Here is a 26,952-nt window from a genome sequence, read left to right as displayed (position 1 = left end):
ACAAGTGGAACTCATGACAGTTCTGCTGTGCGAGGTCAGGAAATCCTGCACAAACAGACCACACCAGCTTGCCACCTGTGTATTTCAAACAGAGACTTACTGTGACTATGTGGAAATACCAGCACTGGGACAGCTGCATACGGGACAAAGAAGGGCTGGGGCAGCCTGAAGGGTTCCTGTCCCCTCTCCCACCACTGTCCTTCACAAGGCACTGCAGTACCTAGGTGGTCAGTGCCCTCTCAAAAGTGGCATTCTTCCCCACACATCTGTCCCACCCTCTGGCACAATGCCCAATCCACTTCTATCATCAACGAGAACTCCATCTCCCAGAACCATCTAGTCACCTGTGAGCTGACAGATTATCTGTCTCTCCAGTTGTGTGGGTTCCCAGCTGCCCACTGCCCGCAGTGCCCTTCAGTCCAGCACAGCCTTTACACAAGAGCCATGATGCCCACCTGTAAACCACCTGACCCACTCACCTCACCCCAACACAATGGACTGAGGACAGCTCACACCTTCTCCACCTAAAACATCCCTTTCACAGTAACTGCATCTTCCATCCCTCCTGCCCTCACACACTCACAGGCCACCTGTGTCCCCAAGGCAGCACTAAAGGACCACGAAGAGCACGAGCCACCCAGGGGGGTCTGCAGCAAACCCCCAGCAGGCTCAGCCAGAACAGGGGGCTGACGGCACTGTGTCCCCAAGTGGACTGTCCTCTGGGGGATCTTGACCCAGGATCTTCAGGATCATGGAGGTTACTGACCTCACAACTTTCTGCCTTTAGTTTTCCCTGCACATTCCCTCCTCCACCCTTTGCCAATGCCAAGCTACCAAGATCCCCCTTCAACCAGCAAAGCACCCCCACAGCCAGGACAGAAACCAGCATGGAGGGTGCACAGAATTCATGGTGTAGTTGAAGCTCCTCCCAAGTAGGCGTCTGGCCTGGATGATTTGGCCTATGGGGAGGGGGCACCCTAGGGAAGGGTGTGCAAGGGACACCCCAGGGAAGAGGTCTTGGGTGCTCTGGCAGCTCCAGCCCAGATGCAAGGCCCCAGGTTCTGTTCCACAGGAAGGGGATGATCCTTTCTTAGAGAGCATTTATCAGATGTGACCTGGAAAAGTCAACAATTACTTGCTGAGCACCTGTAAAATGTCTTACATTATTCTGGACTCGACTCCAAGTTTGAGTGAGTAACAGTTGCTCAGTTGTGTCCAACTCTTTGTGACCCCTGGACTGGAGCATGCCAGGCTCCTCTGTTCATGGAATTCTCCAGGAAAGAATACTGGAATGGATTGCCATTTCCTTCTCCAGGGTATCTTCCTGATCCAGGGATTCAACATGGGTCTCCTGCATTGCAGGCAGATTCTTCTGAGCACTAGGGAAGCCTACTATTAAGAGATATTTCTAAGTATAAGGGCAGGTCAATTTAAAAACTATCAGCAGATATGTGTTTGACTTTATCTTACAATCTATAGGCAATACATTAGATATGTAATGAATCCATACACCTTTTCCAAAGGAATACCCAAGACAGAAGCAGCAATAAAGTTAAAAATGACAGTTATCAATCAGATGAAATTATTTAGATGAAGCTTGTCTCTCTCGAAGAGATGGGGACTGGGAAAGTGGTCAGGAAGGAAACACAATCTGCTTTGAACTTTGTATGAAAAATAATGTTCAGTTCCATGTTGTTGAACATAGGTCTGTTGTTGCCACATAAATCCTCTACTTCAAATTACTTTATTAAAACTTTATTTAAAACTTTATTTATTAAAGCTTTATTAAAACTCTGCTTCTGGCCTTTGTTTTGGAATCTGTTGCCTTTGTTGCCATCTCCTGATCACTGTTCTCTGAAGTTTACTTCCTCCAAACCACAGGACACTATTCCCTGAGGTTGTAAGATCTTCTTTTGGTCAAGGATCACTCAATATTTATGTTGAGCACCAAAAACATCCTAACATGGCATAAAATATATTTCCTGCTATCCTTCCATTACACCATGTTTTAATCAGTTAAAAGAAAAATAGTAATCTCCAGAGGTCAAGTCCTTTAAGAATCTGTCAATTCTAAAGATAAATACAACTGCTGATCTACATCATGATTCCTAGATGAGATTTACCCTTAGACCTTAAACAACTGTCCTCTCCCCGCCTCAGTCCATCCATCTCAGGACTGACCCACATATACTCAAAATCAATGCACTGTATGGAAAAGCTTTTACCTCAAGACATGTTAACATTCCCAAAACTAAGTAGGATTTTCCGTAGCACTTTACGATCGCTTTCATTAAAGAAGGCTCCCGAGCATCCTCCTGGGATTTCAATACTTCTTGATCCCAGTACCTGCGAAGAGAGACAAAGCACAGTGAGGAACAGCCCTGTCGCAGGAAAACAGAGGAGGGACAGAACAGAGGAGGGACAGAGCAGAGGACAAGCCTTCACTACAGGGCGCTCCGTGGCTGCCCATAGATGCTGGCTAACTGCTCGCAGGGCTCCTGAAAGATGAGCAGTGCAGACACTGAAGCACCAGCAAAAGCACCAGACCAGGTCTTCAGAGAAAAGTCCCAGATTCTAGAAACAAGATCCTGCTAAGTTTTGCTGAACTCACAGGTCATGAGCAGCTCAGAAGGGCAGACACTGTCCTCCAGGGACCCCACCTCTGAGGACACAGCTAGGTCTCCAGGGCCATGGCTGTGGGCTCCCTCCACGTCCACTCACACAGGGAACACAGGCTTCCCCAACCTCCAAAGTGGGCTAAGCCCGGGGTCAGCGTGAAGGGGTGAGGGTTCAGTGTCAGGGAAGGAGGCTCAGAAGACCCCGGAGGAAGCAAAGGCCCCTCCCCACAAGCCTTTAGCCCCATGGAGAAATTCTCAGTCTTCTAACCGTACTCCCTGCTGCCTGTGCTCACCCTTGCAGCTCTTCTCCAAGGCGCTGGGAGCGATCTTCCGGAAGCACCGAGTACATGTCATCTTCTTCTAATCTCCGTTTATGACCAATTTTAAACAAGGGGTTTAGCCACCTGTTAAACGTTAAAAGGAGAGTGACATATATTCAAATTACGTATCTTTAATTAGAATCCTACATTCATGGACATTGTTTAAAAGAAGTCTACATTTTAACTATACAAAGATGTAGGGAGACAATTAGACATATGCTTACAAACACATATATTAGGATGTCGATAAGTCACTCTGGCTTACACAGAATAAAACTTAACTAAAATACCCTGTTTGTGGTCTACTGAACATACACTGTAAGTGAAGTGAAGTGAAGTGAAGTTGCTCAGTCATATCCGACTCTTTCCGACCCGGTGGACTGTAGCCCACCAGGCTCCTCTGTCCATGCGATTCTCCAGGCAAGGATACTGGAGTGGGTTGCCATTTCCTTCTCCAGGGGATCTTCTTGGCTCAGGGATTGAACCCATGTCTCTTGCACTGGCAGATGGATTCTTTACTACTGAGCCACCAGGGAAGCCCACCAAACTCAAGAATGCCTCAGTCACATTCATGTAAGACGCAACCTTGCGGTCTCATGACCTCCTGAGTTAGGCTAATAACACAAAGGAAATTTTACAGGGAATCACTTTACAATACACCACCCTGAGACCAACAGGCTCTGGACCCTGACCTGCTTACAGCCCTGTCAGACTTCCCTCACATGAGCCTCTTTCTGACCCCGACCATCTGAAGATGTCCTAAAGATAAGTAGCATCTTTCCAACTAAAATGAATACATTGACTTTTCTTATAGTCCTCCCTATAATTGAACCAGAAATTGCTAGACAGTGTAAGACTTTTTTTAATTTCAATTTTTTTAATTCCCTTTTTAATTTCAATTTTTCTCTTCTCAAGTAAGCATCTCACTCTATGCTCCAATTTCCAGGCATTCAGAGAAATCCTTTCCTGGTCTGGAAGGTCATAAAACATTCAGACCCAGGACAAGACAATTATTAACTGCTGTCCAGTTTATCAAGAGAAACCTCCAAGAAGACCATTAGCACTTAAAACATACATTTGGTCCCTAAATAATGGTCTGGGGTCTTGAGAAAGGGTCGAGGAATGGCGTTGCAATGTCTAGAGAAACTGAGAAACTAGGCTTCCAAGAAAGCCATAAAATCGACAGACTGGACATTGTGATGTTTACATTAATTGGTCAAAAATGACATATATTAAAGTCATGAATCAACCCAAAATGTATAGGTCAATACTAGAAAAGACATAAAACTGCTATAATCCTTGCCTTTTGGGGGCCCTTCACCCCCTCTCAGAGTCTATGCTGAGGATTTTGTATCTCTATCTTTTAAAATAAACTTCGCCTCTGTGTTTATGAGTTCCCCGGAATTCATTCTTAGGCTTCCTGAACAGAACTCAGGTTTCACGTTTTATTATCACTTCCTGGCCAATTAATTTCTTTTCAAATGTAACACAAGACTTTCATAAGGGCTGAAATTTTACTGACTGTGGGGTCTGCCACCTTCAGCCTCAATCAGGGAATAAATATAGCCCCCATACTTTCAGGGAACTCCACTAACAGCTGACAACATCACCAAACTACCGTTCAATCCCTTCACACCAGGCTTCTGCCTAGGGACATCACGATTACCCCCATTGCCACCCCACCCCAGCAAAGGAGTATGTGTTAGTCAAGTCCCTATTTTCTTGGGACCCAACCGATATTTCCAATGAGCCCTCCACCTCCAGACATGACTGACTCTAGATACAAACCATGACCAAGGGCTCTGGAAACAGGCTCATACCAAGCCTGTGGGGGTCTGGTCTGTGGCAGCAGTATCCTGGATGGAAGGGCACCACCATTAGTCTAAACATGACTCAAGAAAACCCAAACACAGTGTGCCCCTGAGGGTCCTCGAGGCCCCTGGGGGCAAAGACCAGCCACGCTGGGCCATCAACTGTCTCCAAGAAAACTCTACTAGTGGACACTGGGCTATAAGAGGTCCACACCCCAATCCAGGTCACATTCAGATTTTAATTACACTCACCCCACCTCCCATCTAAATGGAGCCATTCATCTAGTCAGGAGGGAGCTGGACTGGACTGGTAATGGAAGGAGTTGATGCCCCTGTAGCATCCTTGGTGAGCCTAGCAACGAGGAACAATTTATAAAGCCAAAGCTACTAAAAAAAACAAAAATAACAATAAAATGCACTCGAACATTGGCCTGGGCAACTAAAGAACCCAGCTCTAACTTTAGAAAGATGAAATTTTCACTGGGCCTCTGGTCCACATGACAACGACCACTGCATAGCTCCTGATTACCTTCTGGCTGATCAAGGAGGAGTTTGTGCCCTTGCAACTATTTCCTATTGTTTCTATGTTAACATGAGTGGTCAAGTAAAAGACAGTGTAACCTGACTATTAAAGAAGGCTGCTTGCAGACAGAGAAGGACGAATATCATATGATATCGCTTTTATGTGGAATGTAAGAACAGGCTATAAATGAACTCTTTAGAAAATAGACTTAGAGTCACAGATGTAGGAAAAAGAAAAAGCAATGGTTACCAGAGGGTGAGAGGAGGGACAAATTGGGGCACTGGGATTGACATACACACACTATAATATATAAAACAGATAACTACGAAAGACCTACTGTATAGCACAGAGAACTCTATTCTATACTTTGTAATGGCCTACATAGGAAGAGAATCTAAAAAAGAGTGTGTATAAGAGATTCACTTTGCTGTAGAGCAGAAACTAACACAACATTGTTAATAAACTATACTCCAATAAAAATTCAAAGAGAAAGTCGCTTGATCCAATACTCAGAAGGGCCCTGATTGAACAAATCTGGGACAGTATCAAAAGGGTAATCTCAGCTTCCTGGGCTTCTGCCATTCTTAGGACCCCTTACAATTATTCTCCTCCTGCTTTTTGGTCTGTGTATCCCCAACTGCCTCATTAGTTTTATCTGGTCTTTATCTGGGTGTGAGAATTGGAACTTTAGCCAGGTGACAATCATATTTATTTTAGCTATCCACTCCAGTATTCTTGCTTGGAGAATCCCATGGAGAGAAGAGCCTGGCAGGCTACAGTCCGTGGGTTCACTAAGAGTTGGATATGACTGAGTGACTAACTCTTTCACTTTCACTTCCTGTTTTTGTCTGAGTCTCAGGCTCAAATGAGGAAGTTACAGAGAAAAATAAAAATTGGTTAGAACTAGCTAGGCCCAAAATTGGAGAAGGACATGGCAACCCACTCCAGTACTCTTGCCTGGGGATTTCCACGGACAGAGGACCTGGAGGGCTACATTCCACAGGATCGCAAAGAGTTGGACACAACTGTGCGACTAACTTTCACTTTCAGGTCCAAAATGGTGAAAAGCCTAACCTCCCCTAGACCCTGAGCCTCATTTATTCATTCGCTGTAATATATTAGTATGCTAAATGGCATACTCACCAGTGCTGTGACAGCTGACCATGGTCATGACAACCCACACAAGGACTAAAAATGAACGTTTCCTCAATTTTAGGTCCAAACCACACCCTTATTCTCAGATAAGTCATGAATATTCCTCCCTCTCTTGATTCAATTTCCTTGCTTTTCAGTTCAGTTCAGTTAGTCACTCAGTCGTGTCCGACTCTTTGTAACTCCATGAATCGCAGCACGCCAGGCCTCCCTGTCCATCACCAACTCCCGGAGTTCACCCAGACTCACGTCCATCGAGTCAGCGATGCCATCCAGCCATCTCATCCTCTGTCGTCCCCTTCTCCTCCTGCCCCCAATCCCTCCCAGCATCAGAGTCTTTTCCAATGAGTCAGCTCTTCTCATGAGGTGGCCAAAGTACTGGAGTTTCAGCTTTAGCATCATTCCTTCCAAAAAACCCCAGGTAAAATTCCAAGGTAAACCTTGCTTTTACCTTGAGCCAAATTGGGTTGAGAAGTTGATTTGTGAACTAAGCTCTTGCTTCTCCATTCTTTGGTCATTGAATAAAACTTGTGCTGTCCCAGTCTCACCATCAATTTAGTTATTGGCTTTTGGAATCTGAGTGGAAAAGCAACCTCTTCAGCCAAGAAAAGGGGTCTTAGCCTGGGCTTGGAGCCCAGCACACGGTGGGAGACCAATTTGCTGACATCAGTTACATATACAAGGAACACCATCTTCAGAGCCAGACTGCTTGACTTGGGATCCTGCTCCATTACTTACTGGCTGTGTAGCGGTAAGAGACTTACTCAACCTCTCTGCTTCAGTGCCTTCAGGTATAAAATAAGCGGTAATAGTGCCTTTCCCTCCAGCAGGAAAACTGGAAATGGGTGCCTACCCAAATCAATGAAAAGTCCTCACCTTCCCATTTCCAGGCACATACACTTTGAAAATTCACAAACAGAAGGCGTTTGGAAAGTTCCTTGCCCTGCGTGAAGTTAAGGACAATTTTTTTCTACCTTATTATTTACAGTAACCACACCCATTTTCCTTCTTCTAGGCCCCTCTTTCCTTAAGGGCCACCAAATGGCCAGGAGATGAAGCTACACACACTAAATACACCACCATCAAAACAAGCATAGGAGCTCCCAATCCCTGGAGGTCCCCCGGGCTGTCCCATAAAAGAAGGAAATACTAGAAATTTGGGAAATATAAATGGGTTAGGGTCCAGAAATAAAACAACTAGTAATCATCCAAGTGTGATTAAAGCCCAAAGGTTCAGGACCACATAGTTAGTGGCCCAGCTACCACATGGAACACTTCAGTTAAGAGCTGCAACTCTCTGAGCTGTTTTTCATCTGTGTGTTTCCTCTGGGCTCAGGGACCCTTCAGTGGTTTCAGAACCAAATGATTCCTGGGCAGGACCACCTGCATCAAGACCATGCACTGCTTCTCTGAAGGCTAGAGATTGGGAAAGACCCCACAGGCTTCAGGGACCCTATCCCCAGAGTGATCCCCAAAGGTGGAAGTGGAGATATCCACACTAAGGAAAGGGGCTGGTCAAATAAATCCTCCAGTCCTGACTGTGTTTCCCAGGCAAAAGCAAAACATGTTCAAGAATAGTGTTCCCAAAAAAAAAAAAAAAAGAATGGTGTTCCCAACCATTAAGTAAAAAACCTTTCATTTTTTTACCCACGTGAAATTTGTCACAACTAGGAACCAGGTTATACAGTGAGAGCCACACAGGGAGAAAGGGAGAGGGAAAGAAATACATGGTCATAGACATGGGGGCAAAGGGAACCCAGTGGAGCTGGAACACACTGTCACACAGGGCATGTGGGAAAAGGTGAGGACATTACTGAAAGATGGCAAAGAAGGTGGAGCACTGAAGAACCGATGCCTTCGAACTGTGGTGCTGGAGAAGAGGACAGCAAGGAGATCAAACCAGTCAATCTTAAAGGAAATCAACCGTGAATATTCTTTGGAAGGACTGATGCTGAAACTCCAGTATTTTGGTCATCTGATGCAAACAGATGACTCACTGGAAAAGGGTCTGATGCTGGGAAAGATTAAGGGCAAGAGAAGAGGGTGTCAGAGAATGAGATATATAGATGACATCACAGATGCAATGGACATGAACTTGGGCAAACTCCGGAGACGGTGAGGGACAGAGACCGGCAGTGCTGCCATCTGCTGCTGCTAAGTCGCTTCAATCCTGTCCAACTCTGTGCGACCCCATAGAGGGCAGCCCATCAGGCTCCCTCGTCCCTGGGATTCTCTAGGCAAGAACACTGGAGTGGGTTGCCATTTTCTTCTCCAATGCATGAAAGTGAAAAGTGAAAGTGAAGTCGGGACCCCATGGACTGCAGCCTACCAGGCTCCTCTGTCCATGGGATTTTCCAGGCAAGAGTACTGGAGTAGGGTGCCATTGCCTTCTCCGAGTGCTGCCATCACGGGGTTGCAAAGAGTTGGACAGGACTGAACGACTGAACAACAACAACGGTCCAGGGCACTATTTGATAAAGGAAGCTGTTCATAAGCTGCTTGCTTGGGGCTGGGGACGCGGGTAGGGGATGGGGGTATGACGCTTCAGTTCAGAAGTGGGAATTCCTGAGCAGTTCAGGGGAAGCCTGTAAGAGTAGAGGCGGGTGTTCAGTGCATTTTCCCTCTGGGCTGTGATTCCCCCTAAGGCAGCCTTCCAGCTTCCTGTTTTCTGGCTCTGGAGGGGCTGCCAGCGGCAAGGCACGGAGACCCTGTATCTCCGCCACCAGGTCACCGGGTCCCCTCCCCACCCCTGCTCCCCACTTCCTTGCCCAGTCGTGCTCCGCCTTCCCAGGGTGCAGAGGGGGAGCAGGACAGCATTGGGAGGGTCCACACTTGTTTCCGAAAGGCGCGGCAGAGGAGGGCGCCGTGACTACTAGCCGGGGAGCGCTCACCAGAAGAACAGGCGCGAGCAGAGGTTCGCTTTCTGCAGCGGGTTGGGCTTCACCTTCGGGTACAGCGGCGGCATCGTGCCGGCCGGGGCGGGCGTGGAGCGGCGCTGCGCTGCTCTGACCTCGGTGAGGCTTACACTGCTCCTGGAGGCGACCGCGGGGATGTTGGAGACCAGTCTGCCTTCGGGGTCTGCTGGGCGGGCCCTGAGAACAACAGGCTTCTGGGGGCGGAGCACCCACCGCCCGCCAGGTCTCCGCCTCCCCGGACTGCACAACCTCCGGCGTCGCCTCCGAGTCACCGGCTCTGCGCTGCTGTCACGGCCCTGGGAGAAGTAGGGCCGTGTGTGGGGGCGGGGGGGGGGGGGGGGGGGGGGAGGTGGGGCTGCAAGACGAAGAGGCGTCAGGCCAAAGCTTCCAGAAGCCGCAAGCAAGTGGGAGGCAAGGCCCCGGCTCTTTGATGGAGGAGGGTAGGTGGACCGGACAGCACAAACAAACCAGCTCCAAGGATCCCACCTGGCTGCAAACTCTGCTGAAACTCCTATTCTGAGCCCAGGGGCTCACCCAGAAGGCGAAGAGGGGAGGCTCAGGCTCTGCCCTCCTCTGCTGCTCCGAAGCTCCCCATGGGCTGCAGGGAAGGCCTGGAGAAAGCTGGCAGAAGGCATGATCAGCCCATATGAGATGTCCTGTGGCATCTCACATGTTGTATTGTGAGGGAACCTCTATGAGCTTTTTGTTGCCCTCTTAGATTGGGAAAGGGGAGTCTGGGGGGAGAGAAACTGCCTCCTAATTTCTTTCATCATGCTTTCAAAACTTAGATAAGTAACAGTGACATATGTCACAAAATACATTTCTGGGGACCTTACCTCAGTTTCAACTCTAACAATGTCCTGGTCAGGAAAGTATTATCCCTATCCTACAGATGAGAAAGATGAGGCTCAAGAACAGCCCTTGTCCAAGGTCTTGGACCCAAGTTTGGGGTTCAGCATGGTTGTCTCACTGGTACATGGGTAGAGTGTGTGAAAAGTGCCTAGAATATGCTGTGTGAATGAATGAATGACTGCAGGACTGAATGAACAAAATCTTGGGCTCCTACTCAGAAGTGTTTAGTTACCAGCTCAACAGTTTATCTTCCCTTCTACTCTAAATGAAGAAATATCAAAATTTACGTACCTTCAACAAAATCACCATACTATTCTTTAATAATTTTTATATACCTTGGCTAAGATTGGTGTTATTAATGACGGCTTTTAGCTTCAGTTATGCGAGATGAAAAGGTAAGTTCTAGAAAACTGGTGTACAGCAATGTGATAATATTGCTGTGTACCTTTAATTTGCTTAAAGAGTAGTAGTTCTCAACATAAAAAAGAAAAAAAAGACAGAAAAATGGAAAAAGTGTGAAGTAATGGACATGTTGATTGGCTTGGTTGTGATAGCTTATGGTGAATGGCGTCAAATTTGTGATCTCCAAAGCAGAAGATTTAGCTTCGGGCCAGGGACCAAGCTTGATCACTTAAGAGCTTTTGGGTAGCAGAGTTTTATTAAAGGGACAGAGAAATCTCCTGACATAGACATCAGAAGGGGGACGGGGGCGGGGGATGGAGAGTGCCCCCACTAGGTAGTCTTACCAAGGCCTTATATATTTTACTAGACCCACTCCCACAACACACATTTGAAGATGACAGGATTAGTCAGAAAGTTCTCAAGAAGGAGAAACATGTCCTGGAGCAAGCTACATTGTTATATTGACTACCACAAAGTGATATAGGAAAAAAAAGTTTGTCTTTTTCTCCTTGAGAGCCCCAGACCCCTTTCTTCTTCTTGAGGGCTCCAGACCCCTTTCTCCTCCTCGGGGACCCTGGACTTCTTAGCAACCTACCTAGGAATTGACTCTCTCAGTTGTGATGAATATTTCACAATGTATATGTAAATCAAGTCAACATGTTGAACATCTAAATATATATACTATTTGTCAATTATACCTTAATGCCAGAGGGGAGATTGATTTTAAAGAAACCTTTAATGTATTCAGACTTTTTTTTATGAGTCAAACATATAAGAGTGTCAAGGTGTTGATAATTTTGTATTGATGGGCATGATGAGAATTTATTACACTATTTTCTTGATATTTCATGCATGTTTGAAATTTTCTGTTGCAAAAAAGAAGAATGATTAGAGCTGAAAATTTTAATTTTTCAATTACCTACCTTTCTTGTGTTAGCATTTTCTCAGATAATGCAATCCACAATGTATGGTACCAGACTTGTCCTGATTTACAGTTCTCTTTTACATTCCCTACATTTTCCAGTGCTATAAATACTCAGCACTTCAAAAATAAATGAATTGGTTGCTGCAGTTGGAAGTCTGTAAGACTGCCCCAGACTGTTCCATCCGGTCCCCACAACTATCTCAGGACCATAATCAGCCATCTCCAAACTGACAAATACATTCAGTCCCTTTAGCTTCTGCTGTCTTTTTATTATTATTATTATTTTTAACTAAGATCTCTTGAAACTTCTTAGTATCCTCTTCTGGACATAAAATCCTTGAATGTGATCTAATTCATGAAAAGAAATCATCATTTCAGAACTTTGTTATTAGTAATGAATTACTTCTGTCACTTCCCACTGGCTCTCAGACATACTTGCATTATGACAATTTTACAGAGAGTTCTGGTATAAAAACTTAAACAAAACTCCTTACTTTCTGCCAATATATTCTATTGGATCTCCCTTTAAGATGTTGTAATAATAATGGAACCTTGAGTTATTTTGTTTTCAGTTCATCAGGAACACTAGTCCATTACTGAGATGAGTTGTCCAGAAACTGTTGAGAGTTGGTAAAGATGTCCTTGGAAAAGAATATACCTAAAAAATTGAAATTCCTATTTTCATTAGGCTCACAATCTAGAAAAAGAATAGGTAAAAAGGAAATTTCAGCAAAAGAATAAAAAATAATAAAATAACACAAACACATTAATTCTTACCCTGATAAATTAAGGCTGTTTCGTGATGCTGCTGGCGCTGATTGCGTCACACATTTTCACACTTCAAATGTTTTTCAGTGAAATAAAGAGGCCTAATAGTCATAAAAAAAAAAAACCCAGAAAAACCAGAATACCCATCTTAATGAAGGCAAAGTCTGATAGGCACTGTAGTGTATTATTGGCAAAATATAAATTAGAATAGTTTTTTCATAAAATAATCTAACAATATTTATTTTTAAGAGCCTTAAAAATGTTCATTCTTTGCGACTCAATAAGATTTCCACTTTGAAGATGAAGAAGATAAAAAGTCAGCTATAGCCAGCTATTTATGTACAAATACTCAAACAGTAAATAATCTTCCTGCAATGCAGGAGACCAGGATTCAATACCTGGATCAGGAAGGTCTCGTGGAGAAGGAAATGGCAACCAACTCCAGGAAGTACTCTTGCCTGGAGAATTCCATGGACAGAGGAACCTATCAGGATATAGTTCATGGGATCACAGAGTCGGACATGACTGAGCGACTAACTCTCACTTTCATGTTTCTCAGAGCAGTGCTTATTATATTAGAATTTAGAAACATCCTAACTTCTAAGTTCAGCAATAGCAAAGTGATTGAATAAATCATGAATCATTTTTAGAGAAGTGCTTTAGATTTCCCTGGCGGTAGAGTGGATAAGAATCCACATGCCAATGCAGAGGACACAGGTTCAACTCCTGGTCCAGGAAGATCCCACATGCCGCCAAGGGGCAACTAATCCAAGCACCACAACTACTGAAGCCTGTGTGCTTAGAGCCCATGCTCCGCAACAAGAGAAGTCACTGCAATGAAAAGCCTGTTCAGTTCAGTTCAGTCGTTCAGTCGTATCCGACTTTTTGTGACTTCTTGGAGTGCAACATGCCAGGCTTCCCTGTCCATCAACAACTCCCAGAGCTTGCTCAAACTCATGACCATTGACTCAGTGATGCCATCCAACCATCTCATCCACTGTTCCCCTTCTCCTCCCACCTTCAGTCTTTCCCAGCATCAGGGTCTTTTCCAATGAGTCAGTTCTTCACATCAGGTGGCTAAAGTATTGGAGTTGCAGCTTCAGCATCAGTCCTTTCAGTGAATATTCAGGACTGATTTTTTTTAGGATTGACTGGTTTGATCTCTGTGCAGTCCTGGGGATTCTGAGGAGTCTGCTCCAACACCACAGTTTAAAAGCATCAGTTCTTTGGGGCTCAGCTTTCTTTATGGTCCAATTCTCACATCCATACATGACTACTGGAAAAACCACAGCTTTGACTAGACAGACCTTTGTTGGCAGAGTAATGTCTCTGCTTTTTAATATGCTGTCTAGGTTGCTCTTGGCTTCCCTGGTAGCTCAGATGGTAAAGCATCTGCCTGCAATGCAAGAGACCTGGGTCCGATCCCTGGATCGGGAGATCTCCTGGAGAAGGAAATGGCAACCCACTCCAGTATTTGTGCCTGGAGAATTCCATGGACAGAGGAGCCTGGTAGGCTACAGTCCATGGGATCGCAAAGAGTCAGACATGACTGAGTGACTGAGCATGCACACACACACAGGCACACACCTGGCAGAAGGACCCCCACCTCCTGTCGAGGGTGGGGGGTCTCATTTGGGAGAAACGGTAACAAAATAAGAAATCAAACCATTTCTGTTTTTCTGGTGGCTCAGATGGTAAAGAATCTGCCTGCAGTGCAGGAGACCCAAGTTTGATCCCTGGGTCGGGAAGATTCCCTGGAGATGAGAATGGCTACCCACTCCAGTATTCTTGCCTGGAGAATTCCATGGAATTCTCGTGGGCTATAGTTCATGAACTCACAAAGAGTCAGACACAACTAAGCAACTTACGCTTTCTCACACTTTCTAGCAAGGAAAGCAGCTGCCATTTGGGAAGAAATGAGATCTTCTGCCCCCAGTAGTGGTTCTCACTTGGCTGCAGGGTGGAATCACCTGTGAGGTGTTAAAAAGTGTTGATTTCTGCATCCCCTCCCCTAAGATTCTGATTTAACTGAGATGAGGCTTCAGCACTGGGATTTACAGAGCTTCCCTGGTGATTTGAATTTGTAGCCAAGTTTACAAACCACTGGCCTTTGCCATACTGAGGATATAAAGAATGCTATCTGGACGAGGAAGCAGAGTAAACAGTGATTCTGCAGGAGCAGGAGCGTGTGTTTCTGTGTACAGGGTGTAGTTGGAGTGGGGGCCTGTGACCCCTTTTGCCCACTCTGAGGCCTTCCTGGCCCCTCATTGCACAGCCTTTCCATGCTTCTCACCTGGATGCCTGGATTCTCCTGCACCCTGGTGGTGATTTTCTTTTTTCTTTTTTTTTTTTTTATTTTATTTTTAAAAAAAAAATCACATGCTCCCCATCCTGAACCCTCCTCCCTCCCAACCTCCCCATACCATCCCCCTGGGCCTTGATTTTCAGTATGATACAGTTGTCTCAGGAGATTTCATACAAGCCCCACCTTAGTTCATCACAAACCTATGAGCAGGATTCCCAACATGTGGCTTGCTGGGAGGGAAATCCTGAGAACTATACAGGATGAGCAGCTCAGCAGTAATTTCAGGAGTTGCTCCTGCACAGGGAAGTTCAGGGAGCTCCATGCGACTGGCCAAGCATGGGTGTGGCACATGGCTGTGACTGGAACCTTCCTGTGCCTGGGATCTGAAGTGTGTGTATATGCTCAATCGTGATGACTCTTTGGGACCCCATGGATAGAGGATGGGGTTTCCCAGGCAAGAATACTGGAGTGGGTTGCCATTTCCTCCTCCAGGGGATCTTCCCGACCCAGGGATTGAACCTGTTTCTCTTGGGTCTCCTGCACTGGCAGGTGGATTCCTTACCACTAGCGCCCCCTGGGGGCTTGAGGGACCTGATCTTAAAGTCAGTGACAGGTAATTCCCAGGCTCAGTGATAAAGAATCTGCCTGCCAATGCAGGAGACACAGGAGCCAGTAGATCAATACCTGGATCGGAAAGAAGCCCTGGGGGAGGAAACGGCATTCCTCTCCAGTATTGTAATCTTGCCTGGAAAATCTCATGAACAGAGGAGCCTGGTGGGCTACAGTCATAGGGGCACAAAGAGTCGGACATGATTGAACACAGGCAGTAATAAGTGCCTATAATATCGAGCATCAAGAAGTGCAGAGGTGTAACGTAATGTGTCCCAATAAACAGCAGCTGCTCCTTTTTTGCTTCATGTGACAAGCATGTGCTTTTACTTAACTATCATATCATGTTTAATTTTTTTTGGTATATGAAAATTTATTATATCATTCTCTCATCATCAAAATTTATGATCTTGGTCTTTCCTTCTTGCCTTTGTAGAAGACCAAAAAACACACTGGCTACTTTGAAATCCTTAAAGCAGACTCCAGGAATGTCACCAACAGCATGACCTTTGGAACCCAATCCAGCAACCAGAACTTCATCATTTTCCTCAATTTATTGAATTTTAATTCAAGCAACCATCACTGGGTACAAAAGGCTGTGATTTTTTGCCATTCTTGGTGAACTGAACCCTGACACATTTCCTGATGGCAGAATTTGGATGTTTGGTTTCAACCCCTATTTTTTCGAGCACAATTCTCTTGGCATGAGAAGTGCATCCAAAAGGGTTGGCCTTGAGGGCTGTGCCCAAATGGGCTTTCTTACACTGTTACCATGCCGCTTCTGGGCTCATTGGTGGCTACAGAGCTTCCTGGCAAAAGCCACACTTGCTCATCCTACCAGCATTGTGGGCCTGAACGAAAGACCATCATGTTTAATTTTGACACAAGCTCAGAGGGTACTAGGATGTTAGGACCCCCATCTTACAGAGCTTAAGGACCTTGCTAGAGGTTATAAGACTCCTAACTGACAGATGCGGCCTCTGAGCCCTGGTGGAACCACACAGTCTGTCCCCGCTCCACCTGTGTCCTGTGGGACCAGGAGGTCTCCCTGCCCAAAGACCTGGTCAGTGGCTTCAGCCTGACTCCCTGGGTGGGTCCGTGTGGTCCCTCCAGGCACCCACAGCCCCTTTGCTCCTATTGCCCCTGACTCAGGTCCTTCCTTCTGCAGGGCAGTTCCCGAGAGCCCCATGGTCGGCAGGAGGACGCCCTTGCCCAGTTCTAGCAACTTCTCCCTGCAGGCAACTCCCGGGGATGGGGTCAGGGCAGGTTGTGAGGAGAATCAGGAGAGAAGCAGGAAGGTGTGAGCTTGTGGTCAGCACCTTCCTCTGACCTGGGACCTCCCTCTCTTCTGACACTTCCCGCCACTCAGGGCAGCTCCACTCCATGCCCCACCCCCCTCCATTACAAGTGCTCCTGTAGCTCTGCTGAGGATCAGAGTCACCAGGGGAAGGGTCAGAATGCAGAGTCCTAGGCTCCAGCCCCAAAGGTCCGATCCAACATCCCAGTGGATTGGGTTTCAGGGGGTCCTCTGAGCACATTCTGAGAAGCATTTAACAGACCTGCCACTCACATCTGTGGGCCCTGGGTCAAGAGTATAATGAAGCCCATCCTATATGCTTAAATATTTAAAAGTTATAAATCAAGGTAACACACTGTAAAGTACACACTCATTACCACCTGGCAGGCTGGGGTTCCTGGACCCCGGAGTTTGGAGCCAGAAGGCAGGACAGCAGAGGGAGGGGCCGACCCAGCCCCCAGCCCTCCCCTTGCTCTTCCCACCTCTGGCTCTGACCCTCTCTGTGCCCTGAGGAATCTGCTGCTCAAGCAAGAGGACCTCCAGCCTTCAAGTCCAAGCTCAGGCCACCCTCTTCTGCCCCATAAACAGCTGAATCTTGACCACCTGTCGGGCTGGAAGATGGGCCCCAGGAGGGAGGCCTGCACTGGCGCTGGGAACAGGGATTCTAGGGTCCAGGTGCTCAGAGCACGGCCTGGAGTGGGCGGGGCTCCAGGTAGCCACACCCCCTGGCCCTCTCTGGCTGCCTGCACCGGGGGAGGGTGCAAACGCAGGATGACCTGAGCAGGGCCTCTAAACCAGCGCTTCTCAACCTGTACTGTGAGCAGGACTCACCTGGGTTCTAGAGATTCTGAGTCAGTAGGTCTGGGATAGAGACAAGATTTTGTGTTCTAACAGCCTCACAGGCCAGCCGCTGCTGCTGGTCCACAGGATGCACTTAGAACAGCAGAGCCGCAGGGCAGGGTGGGCAGAGTTTTCCTGTAAAGGACCAGGAAGTCCGTTTCCAGGATTTGTGGGCCTTATGGTTTCCGCTCAGAAAAATATCTACTTCTGCTTCGTTGACTATGCTAAAGCCTTTGACTGTGTACATCACAACAAACTGGAAAACTTAAAGAGATGGGAGTACCAGACCACCTTACCTGTCTCCTGAGAAACCTGTATGCAGGTCAAGAAGCAACAGTTTGAACTGGGCATGGAATAACTGCCTGGGTCAAAATTGGTAAAGGAGTATGACAAGGCTGTATATTGTCACCCTGCTTATTAAACCTACATGAGAAAGAATGCATGTATATGTATAACTGAATCACTGCTGTACAGCAGAAATTAACACAACAGTGTAAGTCAAACATTCTTATATACATTTTTAAGGAAACAAGAAAAAAAAGCCAAAGGTGTCAGTAGGTTCACTATTAATATTTACTCTAGCTACTTGCTTAGCCTGGTGTTTGTCTGATTTTTCCACTTTAAAAATATAATTCTTCCCTAAAGAATTAATCTGAGAAGATATTTTGAGTCCATGAAAATGCTGTGTCTCTTCCAACACCCAAACATTCAACATATGTTTTGTCAATGATGAATTTTGTCTGAATTATTTATGACAATGGCTCCCATGTGGTATTTTCTGTCAATCTGTCTACATTTGTGAGTTGCCTTTCTACCATAAAAAAAAAAAAAATCTTTCCCTTACTCCTATTTTATGTCTTATTGGAATAAGTATAAACTCATGGATTTGAAACATGTATAATATCATATATGAAAAAAGTCGCCAGTCCAGGTTCAATGCATGATACTGGATGCTTGGGGCTGGTGCACTGCGACGACCCACAGGGATGGTACAGGGAGGGAGGCGGGAGGAGGGTTCAGGATGGGGAACACGTGTATACCTGTGGCGGATTCATGTTGATATATGGCAAAACAAATACAATATTGTAAAGTTAAAAAATAAAATAAAAATTTTTTTATTGTTGCAAAATGTAGGGTTTAAAAATCCTCAATCTACTGTTTATTGTTATTTACTTACAAAAGTTCTAATGTGATATAAACTCCATCTCAGAGACTCATTTTTTTGTCTAGGTAGTCTGCAAAATGTAATTTAAAAAATGTTTTTCACATAATGTCCTCCAGAATTAAATGTGATTAACTATTGGATCAAACACTGGTTTGGAATACACAAAGCCTCCACCTATCAGGTGGATAATTGTGAGCATTGTTGCTGAGTGAAAGAGTGAAGTTAGTCAGAACCCTCTAACGTAAGCTCCATGTAGAACATTCTTAGTGTGTCTAAGTCTTAACCTTGTTCTTCTTAAAAATATCACACAATCCCAATTTGATTATGGCAGGTCACATGGTTCTGGTGTATAGACAAAGGTCTCACAGAGCTGGGGCATGTTATTCCTTCTAGTAATGTTATTTTTTAGGTCTAAATTCAAATAAATATGTATTTCTCCCAGTTTTCAACACACACTGCTGGTTTAGTCTTTGAAAACAAAAATTTCCTTAGAACATTAGGCTTAAAAAACAAAAACTCAGTTAATCCATATTCTGTTTTAAAATTAAAATTAATAATGTATACATGAAACCTTGATTTAAAAAAACCTGTTGTATTTCTATGTACCCTCTTCAACACTAGGACCATGCTGCTGATTCAAGAATAGAATCTATATAAATACATGCACAGAATTGTTTTTAGACTAAAGCTACATGGCTGAAGGGTGTCCATAGTCCATTTTGTCAAAGATGGTGCCAGATTATTTCCCTGGCACTCTGGCTGGTTACTGCTTTCCTTTCAGCCTCAAGTGTCCCACTCTGGACAGTATATTCTTCGGACACTCACACTGCTTGTGAGAGCAGAGTTAAAGACCTGACAGGCAGGTCAGTATGACTGACTCCAAAACCAGGGCTTTCTATTATCCCAGGCTACTTCTTAGAATTACAAAATTATAAAGTTGACAAGAAAGGTTTGTTCTCAGTCATCATTTCCTCATTCAGAAAACATTTACTGAGTGCTCCCTATGTAACAGATACTGTGCTGAAAGATGTAATTAAAAGTGAATAGGGCACAGTTCCAAGTCTTTTTCTCACTTGGTTTAGTGAGAAAACAAACCATATGAATACTCATAGTCAGGGCAGGCTACATAGTTTACATAACCCGTGTAAAATGGAAAGAACATGCCCCTTGTTTAAGAATCACCACACTGTGACAATAGGACACTAGCCAAGTACGGTTCAGTTTAACAAACGAGAGGTGCTCAGGGCCCTACAGAAAGACGAGTTACCTAGGATGATGACTGGTCTTAAGGTGACTTCCTAGAAGACGTGACGACTGGGCTGACCCTAGAAGATGAGTTTTCTCCCCTTCATGGACCTTCTCCTCTATTTTTTAAACCAGAGGGTATTGAGGAGAATCACTAAGTCATCATTTTGACTTACACATCAGTCATCAAGAGTTTTCCCCACAGTACATCTTCATCACCTACCTTAGAGCTGTGACAGAGGATGTGGCAGGACATGGAGACACATGTGCTGTTCAGACCTCCCTTCAAGGACTCGTTGCCCAGCTGCTGGAGGTGCTGCCAGTGGGCAACCTTAAACCACCAGGCTGCATGCAATGACCCTTCCAGGTGGAGGTATAAAGACCGGCCATTGGATGTATCAGGACAACCCTGAAGGGCCATCTTCACTCCAGATGCCCCATGGGATCAGCTAAGGTCATCCAGCCAGTGATCCAGCTTGATCTTTCCTTCTGCCCTATCCCGTTTCTTCCCTCCTGATTCCACAGTATTGATTCCAAGGGCAGCCCTGATAAACATCCCAGCACTAAACTCAATCTGAGTCTGCATTCCAGAGAACCAGCCTGCAACACGTATCAGAAAACATTCCAGTACTTAGGGAGTAATTTTATTTGAAAATTACTGGTTACACATGGACTTATAACATTTTAAAAATCCCCTAAATAAAATACAAAATGGTGGAAACAAGGACTTTTTGTGTGAATATCATTACTTTTGTTTTAAAATCCATAACCTAATGTTTCTGGCCAAAATGAAATTAAGTTATATATTAATAACAAAAGAAAACTATTATGTTGAAACACATGAAAATGCCATTTTATACAAAAGGCTGAATGTTAGCAATTCCACATGTTCAATCTAATAGAAAAAATCCATTAGCATTTGAAATTTAGAGAACATTATACTTATAAATAACTCATGGGTAAAAGATATAGTTAATGAATTAAATTAGGAATTAGAAAATACATAATACTTTGGCTATTGATTGGTTTAAGTATCAAAACTTGTAGCTGTAGCTAAAGTGGCTCTCAGAAAAAATGTCAGGTTTACATACTTAGGTTAGAAAAATAATGATGTTATTAATCTGTTTGCAATTTAAGAATTTAGAGAAAAAAATCTCAAAAAGGAAAAGTTGAAAGAAAGAAAGAATGATATGATGAACTAGAAAGAAAAACAGAGCATCAATCCAGCAAAAAGTTGATTCTTTGAAGACAGGAAAAAGTTCGACAAGATTACTCATAAATAAAGAGAAGGTTCAAAGAAAATTAAAAAGCCAAAAGAACACAGAGGTGCTGCAGAGATTAAACATGTAAGATATCATGAATAAATTTATGCCAATCAAGCTCAAAACTCACAGGAAACAGATCCACTTCTAGAAAAATGAAACTTACCAAAATGACTCTGCAGAAATAACACATTGAATAGGAAGAATATAATTACCAAAAGTTAACCAGAGAATGAAGCCTGCACAACACTGTGAGTGTGATTAATGCCACTGAATTGTGTGATTAAAAATGGTTATATGGTAAATTTTATGTTATATATAGTTTACCACAATTTTTTTAATGTAAAAAATAAAATCCTCTATCTAGAAGACAGTCTAGAACATGTTTGTCCTTCATTAGCAAATCCCCTGGAAGGGTTCCTACTTTGATAAAGAATATTTTCTCTTCCTTCTCTTTTAGAGAGCTTCCCCAATGGTTCAGTAGTAAAGAATCTGCCTGCAATGCAGAGGATGAATGTACAATATTGTCCTTCTGTATTTTAATCATATGTTTTTTGGAGGGTGACACCTCTCTCTCCTATAATGTTACTTAAACTACATTACTGTATGTTTTTCCTATTACTTTTCTCTGTAGTATTTTAACCAGAGGTCTTTGAGTGGAAAATGGATAGTAGTTCTTTTAAAGGAAGTGGTGATACAAAACGGCATCATCACACAATTTTCAAGAATCCCTACTATAATTAGAAAGTAATATGTAATTCTGGGAACAGTAAAAAAAAAAAATCTGTGAGAACTTTGCCTCAAATCTTAGAAAATGAGTTTGGCTCCAGAATCTCTCAAGACACAAAACCAGCTCTTATTGGTGGCCTGCACCTCTGATTTGGATAAAAAAGAAAATAGTATTACATATAAATAAACATAACAAATCCTTTTCCAAGAGTTTGAACTCACTAAGTGAAGTTGGATAAAAAATTATAGATTAATATTTGTAATATTAATGTAATGTAAATATCTGTTGCTGGTGTAAAAAAATTATAATATTATCTATGCAGTGCAGAAACCTATTGGAAAAATGCCTTTGGAATAGACATGAACTCATGATAGAATCACAGGGTCAACTCAGAAATTGTGAAGGCTGAGGGTTGTCCACTTGTTGTTCATAATATTCATAACCAGATGGTCACTGTGAGTGATATCTGGTTATTTCCTTTCAGAGTGCACCTGAGGGGGGAAAAAGAAAAAAACACATATTTATGAGTTTTAACTCCTTCTCCTAAGGCAACACATTCTTAGGCCCATGGCTTCACATGAAGCAAATCACATCCCTACTAGAGGCACAATAGGAAAAACCAGGGGTGTACTTATTCAACGGAGGAAGTAGCCCCATTAAAACCTTCATTGGGGCTGGACTTAATGCCAAACAACCCGTAGATACACTTGAGTTCTGATAATTCTGATTCACAGATATGCTTTATCACCAGAGTAAATTGATAAGTAAAATCATTTTATTAACTCAAAGCCTGGAGAGAAATTGAAAACAAGGTGACAAAGACTCTGGGATATTTATTAATACTCTCTGCCCAAGCGTTTCTCATTTTCACACATAAAATGAGCACAACAAATTTGGATGTTAGATTCAGGTTGTATTCCCTGTATTTTATCAACTCTGATTGACAAGCATTGAAAATAAGGAGTATGAAATGGAGAAAGCATAATACTATGTTCTTGCCTGGAGAATCCCATGGACAAAGGAGCCTGGTGGGCTACAGTCCATGGGGTCACAAAGAGTTGGACACGACTGAGCGACTAACACACACACATGTAGTCATTAAAAAGAATGAGATAACCATATGTATTGATATAATCTGAGATACAACATTGAGTGAAAAAAAGAGAAAGAATAGCTATCATTTGTGCTTAGAAACAGGAATTTTCTTTCTGATACACAGAACATCTCAACAGAACAGTCAACAGTGGTGCTGGGGCTCCACCTTGGGGGGTGGTGGGAGGAGCTGTGTGATGGCAGGAGTGGAGAGTGATTTATCTTTAGTTCATAAATTTTAAAAAAAGTATTTAAAAAAAATTTTTAAATTTTGTAGCATTAGATAAACCATGTGTTTTAAATATATTATCATAAATACATTTTAATTGTTTAGAGCAGTGGTCCCCAACCTTTTTGGCACCAGGGACCCAGTTTCTGGAAGACACTTTTTCCACAGACAGGGTGAGAAAGAGGAGATTCAGGTGTAAAGTGAGCAATGGGGGCAGCAGCTGAAGTTTGCTCCTTTGCACACCACTCACCTCCTGCTATGTGGCCCAGTCCCTAACAGCCCACGGACCATACCAGTCTAGCCTAGGAGTTGGGGACCCCTGATTTAGAGTCTCTAAAGCTACTTAAACTATGGGTGTATTTTTTATTACTGGAAGGCAAGTCTTCTGTCTACACTGTTTTAAAAAATGATCCAACTTTTATACTGTAAAACACTTTATATTCTCAAAGCCCTTAAACATCTGCTCTCTCATCTGATCCCTGTAATAAGTGTGAAGAAGCTGGCAGGGCTGTAATCCCTGCTCCACACACAGCTGAGGACCTGAGGCTTAGAGATCTTGGGGGACACAAGGCCAGGTGGATGCTAAGTGCCTCTTCCATCTATTCAAACAGGTCCAGGCTCCCAGAGCTCGGATACGAGGATTTTATAATTTCTGGGCTCTATTAGGTGATTTCATGAATAGACAACATGACACTTCTGTTGCACACTGGGAACAAAGAAATTTCAAAAAACCTCAACCTGACCTGCTTCATCACAGAACAGAGTAGATAACAGGCATTCATCTTTGAGATGAACTGTGTCCCCTCCAATTTTACATGTTGAAGTCCTAAACACCACCGTACCTCAGAATGTGACTGTTTGGAGACAGTATCTTTAAAGAGGCAATAAACTTAAAATGAAGTCATACAGGTGAGTCCTAATCTAACAGACTGGAGTTCTTATAAGAAGAGATCAGGAAACAGGCAAACAGAGAGAAGTCCATGTGAGACACAGAGAGAAGACGGCGTCTCCAAGCCAAGGAGAGAGACCCCAGAGGAAACCAACCCTACCAACACCTTGACCTCAGACTTCCAGCCACAGGGCTGTGAGGAAATAAGTTTCTGTTTTTTCAGTTGCCTGCTCTGTGGTCTTTGTATGGCAGCCCTAGCAGACTAATGCCCTCTTCAGCTTTATGAATCTAAAAGGTACTTTTTCTACTATTTCATGGATCTGGGTCAATCAGACAGTGATAAATTCGCCTGAACTATTTGTTCAAGAAAATGTGATATGGAAACACCTTCTCCCAGATGTTGGGTTTTCTCTTCAGATGAATGAATTCTGTTCTATTAGAGTAAAAACCTTGTGACTTAGGCTAATCAACCCGTTGTTACAGCTCTGAACAAGGCATTGATATCTGATGCTTGCAAATTCAAAAAACTGATAATCGGACAGCTTATCCTCCTAAGAGGATGTAGAGTATGCAGAAGTAATGTCAAGATGGGATGAGAATCAAGAACTGCATTTCTTTCTGTAGAGGTGACATGAGCCAGTGGCAGGACTGAAATCTAAGAGTGAGTTTCTGTCACCCTGTGAACGTGAGTGACCACCTCCACCTCGGCTACCACGTGAAAGGAGAAGTGTTCTCAGAGTCAACACAAAACACAGTACCTAGGTCTGCACTCAGCCTCCCCAGCGATTCCCCCTCTGTGCTCCCTGGACCAGCTCTGTGACCTTGGGTGAGCCCTGGACCAATCTCTTCATCCATGACTTGTGATAAAAAAGGGCAGTCATGAGGATTATGTGAAATCATACATGCAAGAACTGTGTAAAATAAATTATTAAAAACTACACAAATGTAACTTACCATTAATATTGTTAGAGTAGGGACAGGATTACTAGACCAGGAATCACAAGATTTCTAATTCTATGACCTATGTCTGCTTCTGTATGTATCTTATGTGACACTTGATTTAAAACATACACTTAAAGAACAGATTTCTAATTCTGTGTCTGCTTCAAACTAGCTTAACACCAATTATATACATGGGACCACATTCCTTCTGAGGACTTAGTTTCCTCACCCATAAAATGAGGATGTTGAACCCTATTATCTTATCTGGGCATATCTAAAATTCTGAGATCAATTTCTCATTACTCAATGACTTGATCATACATAAGCATAATATAGTTTTTTAAATGAACACTTTGACACATAAGTGTCATTACACATCTCTTTGATATGTAATGCCTAAGTTCAAAAGAACAAAAGGGTTTTAAGAGTCCTTACTGCTTTGTGACTTGGTTGTATGGGAAATCACAAATGATTATCAGGTCTCAGGAGGGAAACTGACTCGGAGACACTCTAGATGAAAGCACTCTGAATTTTAGGCACAAAAAATACAGAGTTCCATGGTCAGCTTCTCAACATTTGCATGCAATATAGTACCTACAAAAAACTATCTCCTTCCTACCCTATGAACAGTGGAAGGCACTGCTGTGCATTTCCTCATTTCTAAGGAGGATTGAGATGAAACAGTGACAGAGGGAATTTAGGCCACATTTTAGATACATTTTTCATGCAGAAATACTGTTAGATACTGGGGCATGTTTTCTTTAACAGATATCTTAAATATTACATAAATAGTTTTATTCTACTTACAAGTGAAAATCTTGGAAATGCAGAAAAATATGAAGAAGGTAAAATGCATCCATAATTTAATACCTAGAGATAAATTTTCAGTGGGGAAGCCTTACCACATCCAGCCTGAAACCTCATCCCACCCCAAAACCATGCATCTCAAACAGCAAGAACACCATATCTTCCCTCCCTCCATCTTCCCATCAATGTCAACCCCACCTTGCTCCAGAATGAATTACAGGCGGCTTCATGACAATGGCTAAGTCTCTTAAACTAGACCTCAGTTGTCACATCTGTCCAAGATACTACCACCTCACATTTGTTAGAAAGACACCACATGACTGAATGTCACTCATTGAGGGCCTTCCTCACACCATGTACAGTGCTTAGTGCTCTCCCCCACCTCATCTTCGAGCACCATCCAGAGTAGTGTTAAGGTATTATGAATTCCTGATTTATCCTGGTGGCAATATACCTTCTTCTGGAAGTTAGAGGGAGCATGGGCAGGGAGGGGGTAATTGAATAAAATTCTAAATGACAAAGAATTAGGGATTAAGGGACAATAGCATGTAGGAGTTTTCTTTACAGGTTAGAACAGAAGCAACTTATACCTTTTCCTGGTAAATCTTCCTAGCCTCAAAATATTCCAGAATTTTTTTCCATAAACTCTCAAATTTCATGGATGTTTCTGGGACAGCACTTGCATCACAAATGTGCTGAGGACCAATCAGAATGAAACATAAAGGGTCTGAAAAATGAGAGTGTTACTCTGTGCTCTAAGGGAATCTGAACCTAGGGTCCAAGTGTGTGGTGAGTCCTATCCGAAATCTGTCTGTTAGGCACAGGTGCGCATGCACAGAAGCGCACACTCATCCTACACCCCACCCCCACCACTGCTGCAGATTCTCAGCAGACCTGCTTTCAACTGCCACATGTTGTTAAGACCCAGTCATGAAGCTTAGTCTCTGGAGGTTTAGAATTGAAAAGGGCACAGAGATCCCGAGTGGATATTCTGAAGACTGAACCTGGAGAAAAACTGTAATTATAACACCCTGCCGCGGGCTCACCTGTTTTGCCCTTTCAGTGAGGGCAGAGGCCTCTGCCTTGCCCAGTTTTTGCACCATCTTGTAAAACAGGCTATCTGTATTTTTCAGCAAATCATATGGCCGGTTATATTGTTTCAGTCTCCCTGAATCCAAAACCTGTTAATCAGCAGAAAGAAACCAATTAGCACCAGTGTTTCACAGTAACATATTGTGTGTGTGCGTGTGTGTG

At 43.7% G+C, this 26,952-nt stretch overlaps 2 protein-coding genes and 1 pseudogene across 4 annotated transcripts in view; all 3 read right to left on the bottom strand.

Annotated features, from left to right (window-relative positions):
- The window catches only part of LOC147361904 (ATP-binding cassette sub-family C member 4-like), a 112,221-nt gene extending 102,570 nt beyond the window's left edge, over positions 1-9,651 (bottom strand). Inside the window, exons 1-3 of the mRNA XM_086330239.1 lie at positions 9,316-9,651; positions 2,912-3,022; positions 2,226-2,346 (exon numbers count right to left, since the gene is read on the bottom strand). Of these exons, the coding sequence (XP_086186365.1) occupies positions 2,226-2,346; positions 2,912-3,022; positions 9,316-9,389 (306 nt within the window). The 5' untranslated portion in view covers positions 9,390-9,651. The remainder of the gene's footprint in view (positions 1-2,225; positions 2,347-2,911; positions 3,023-9,315) is intronic.
- A 5,947-nt stretch (positions 9,652-15,598) lies between these two features.
- LOC147361903 (small ribosomal subunit protein uS12 pseudogene) lies at positions 15,599-16,389 on the bottom strand (annotated as a pseudogene).
- Positions 16,390-20,375: 3,986 nt separating this feature from the next.
- The window catches only part of LOC147361902 (ATP-binding cassette sub-family C member 4-like), a 162,625-nt gene continuing 156,048 nt past the window's right edge, over positions 20,376-26,952 (bottom strand). For 2 of the 3 annotated variants that reach the window (XM_086330237.1, XM_086330236.1), the window contains 2 exons: positions 26,745-26,879; positions 20,376-22,230 (listed from right to left, as the gene is read on the bottom strand). In XM_086330237.1, the coding sequence (XP_086186363.1) occupies positions 22,210-22,230; positions 26,745-26,879 (156 nt within the window). In that variant the 3' untranslated portion in view covers positions 20,376-22,209. The remainder of the gene's footprint in view (positions 22,231-26,744; positions 26,880-26,952) is intronic. The other variant, XR_015138372.1, reaches the window with a different exon arrangement.

Source organism: Bos grunniens, chromosome 12 (assembly GCF_055505025.1).
Source record: "Bos grunniens cultivar Pamir isolate PY7600 chromosome 12, Bosgru_T2T1.0, whole genome shotgun sequence".
Classification (NCBI taxonomy): domain Eukaryota; kingdom Metazoa; phylum Chordata; class Mammalia; order Artiodactyla; family Bovidae; genus Bos; species Bos grunniens.
The sequence above is the reverse complement of the archived record's forward strand: the minus strand, read 5'-3'. Positions and strand labels throughout refer to the sequence as shown.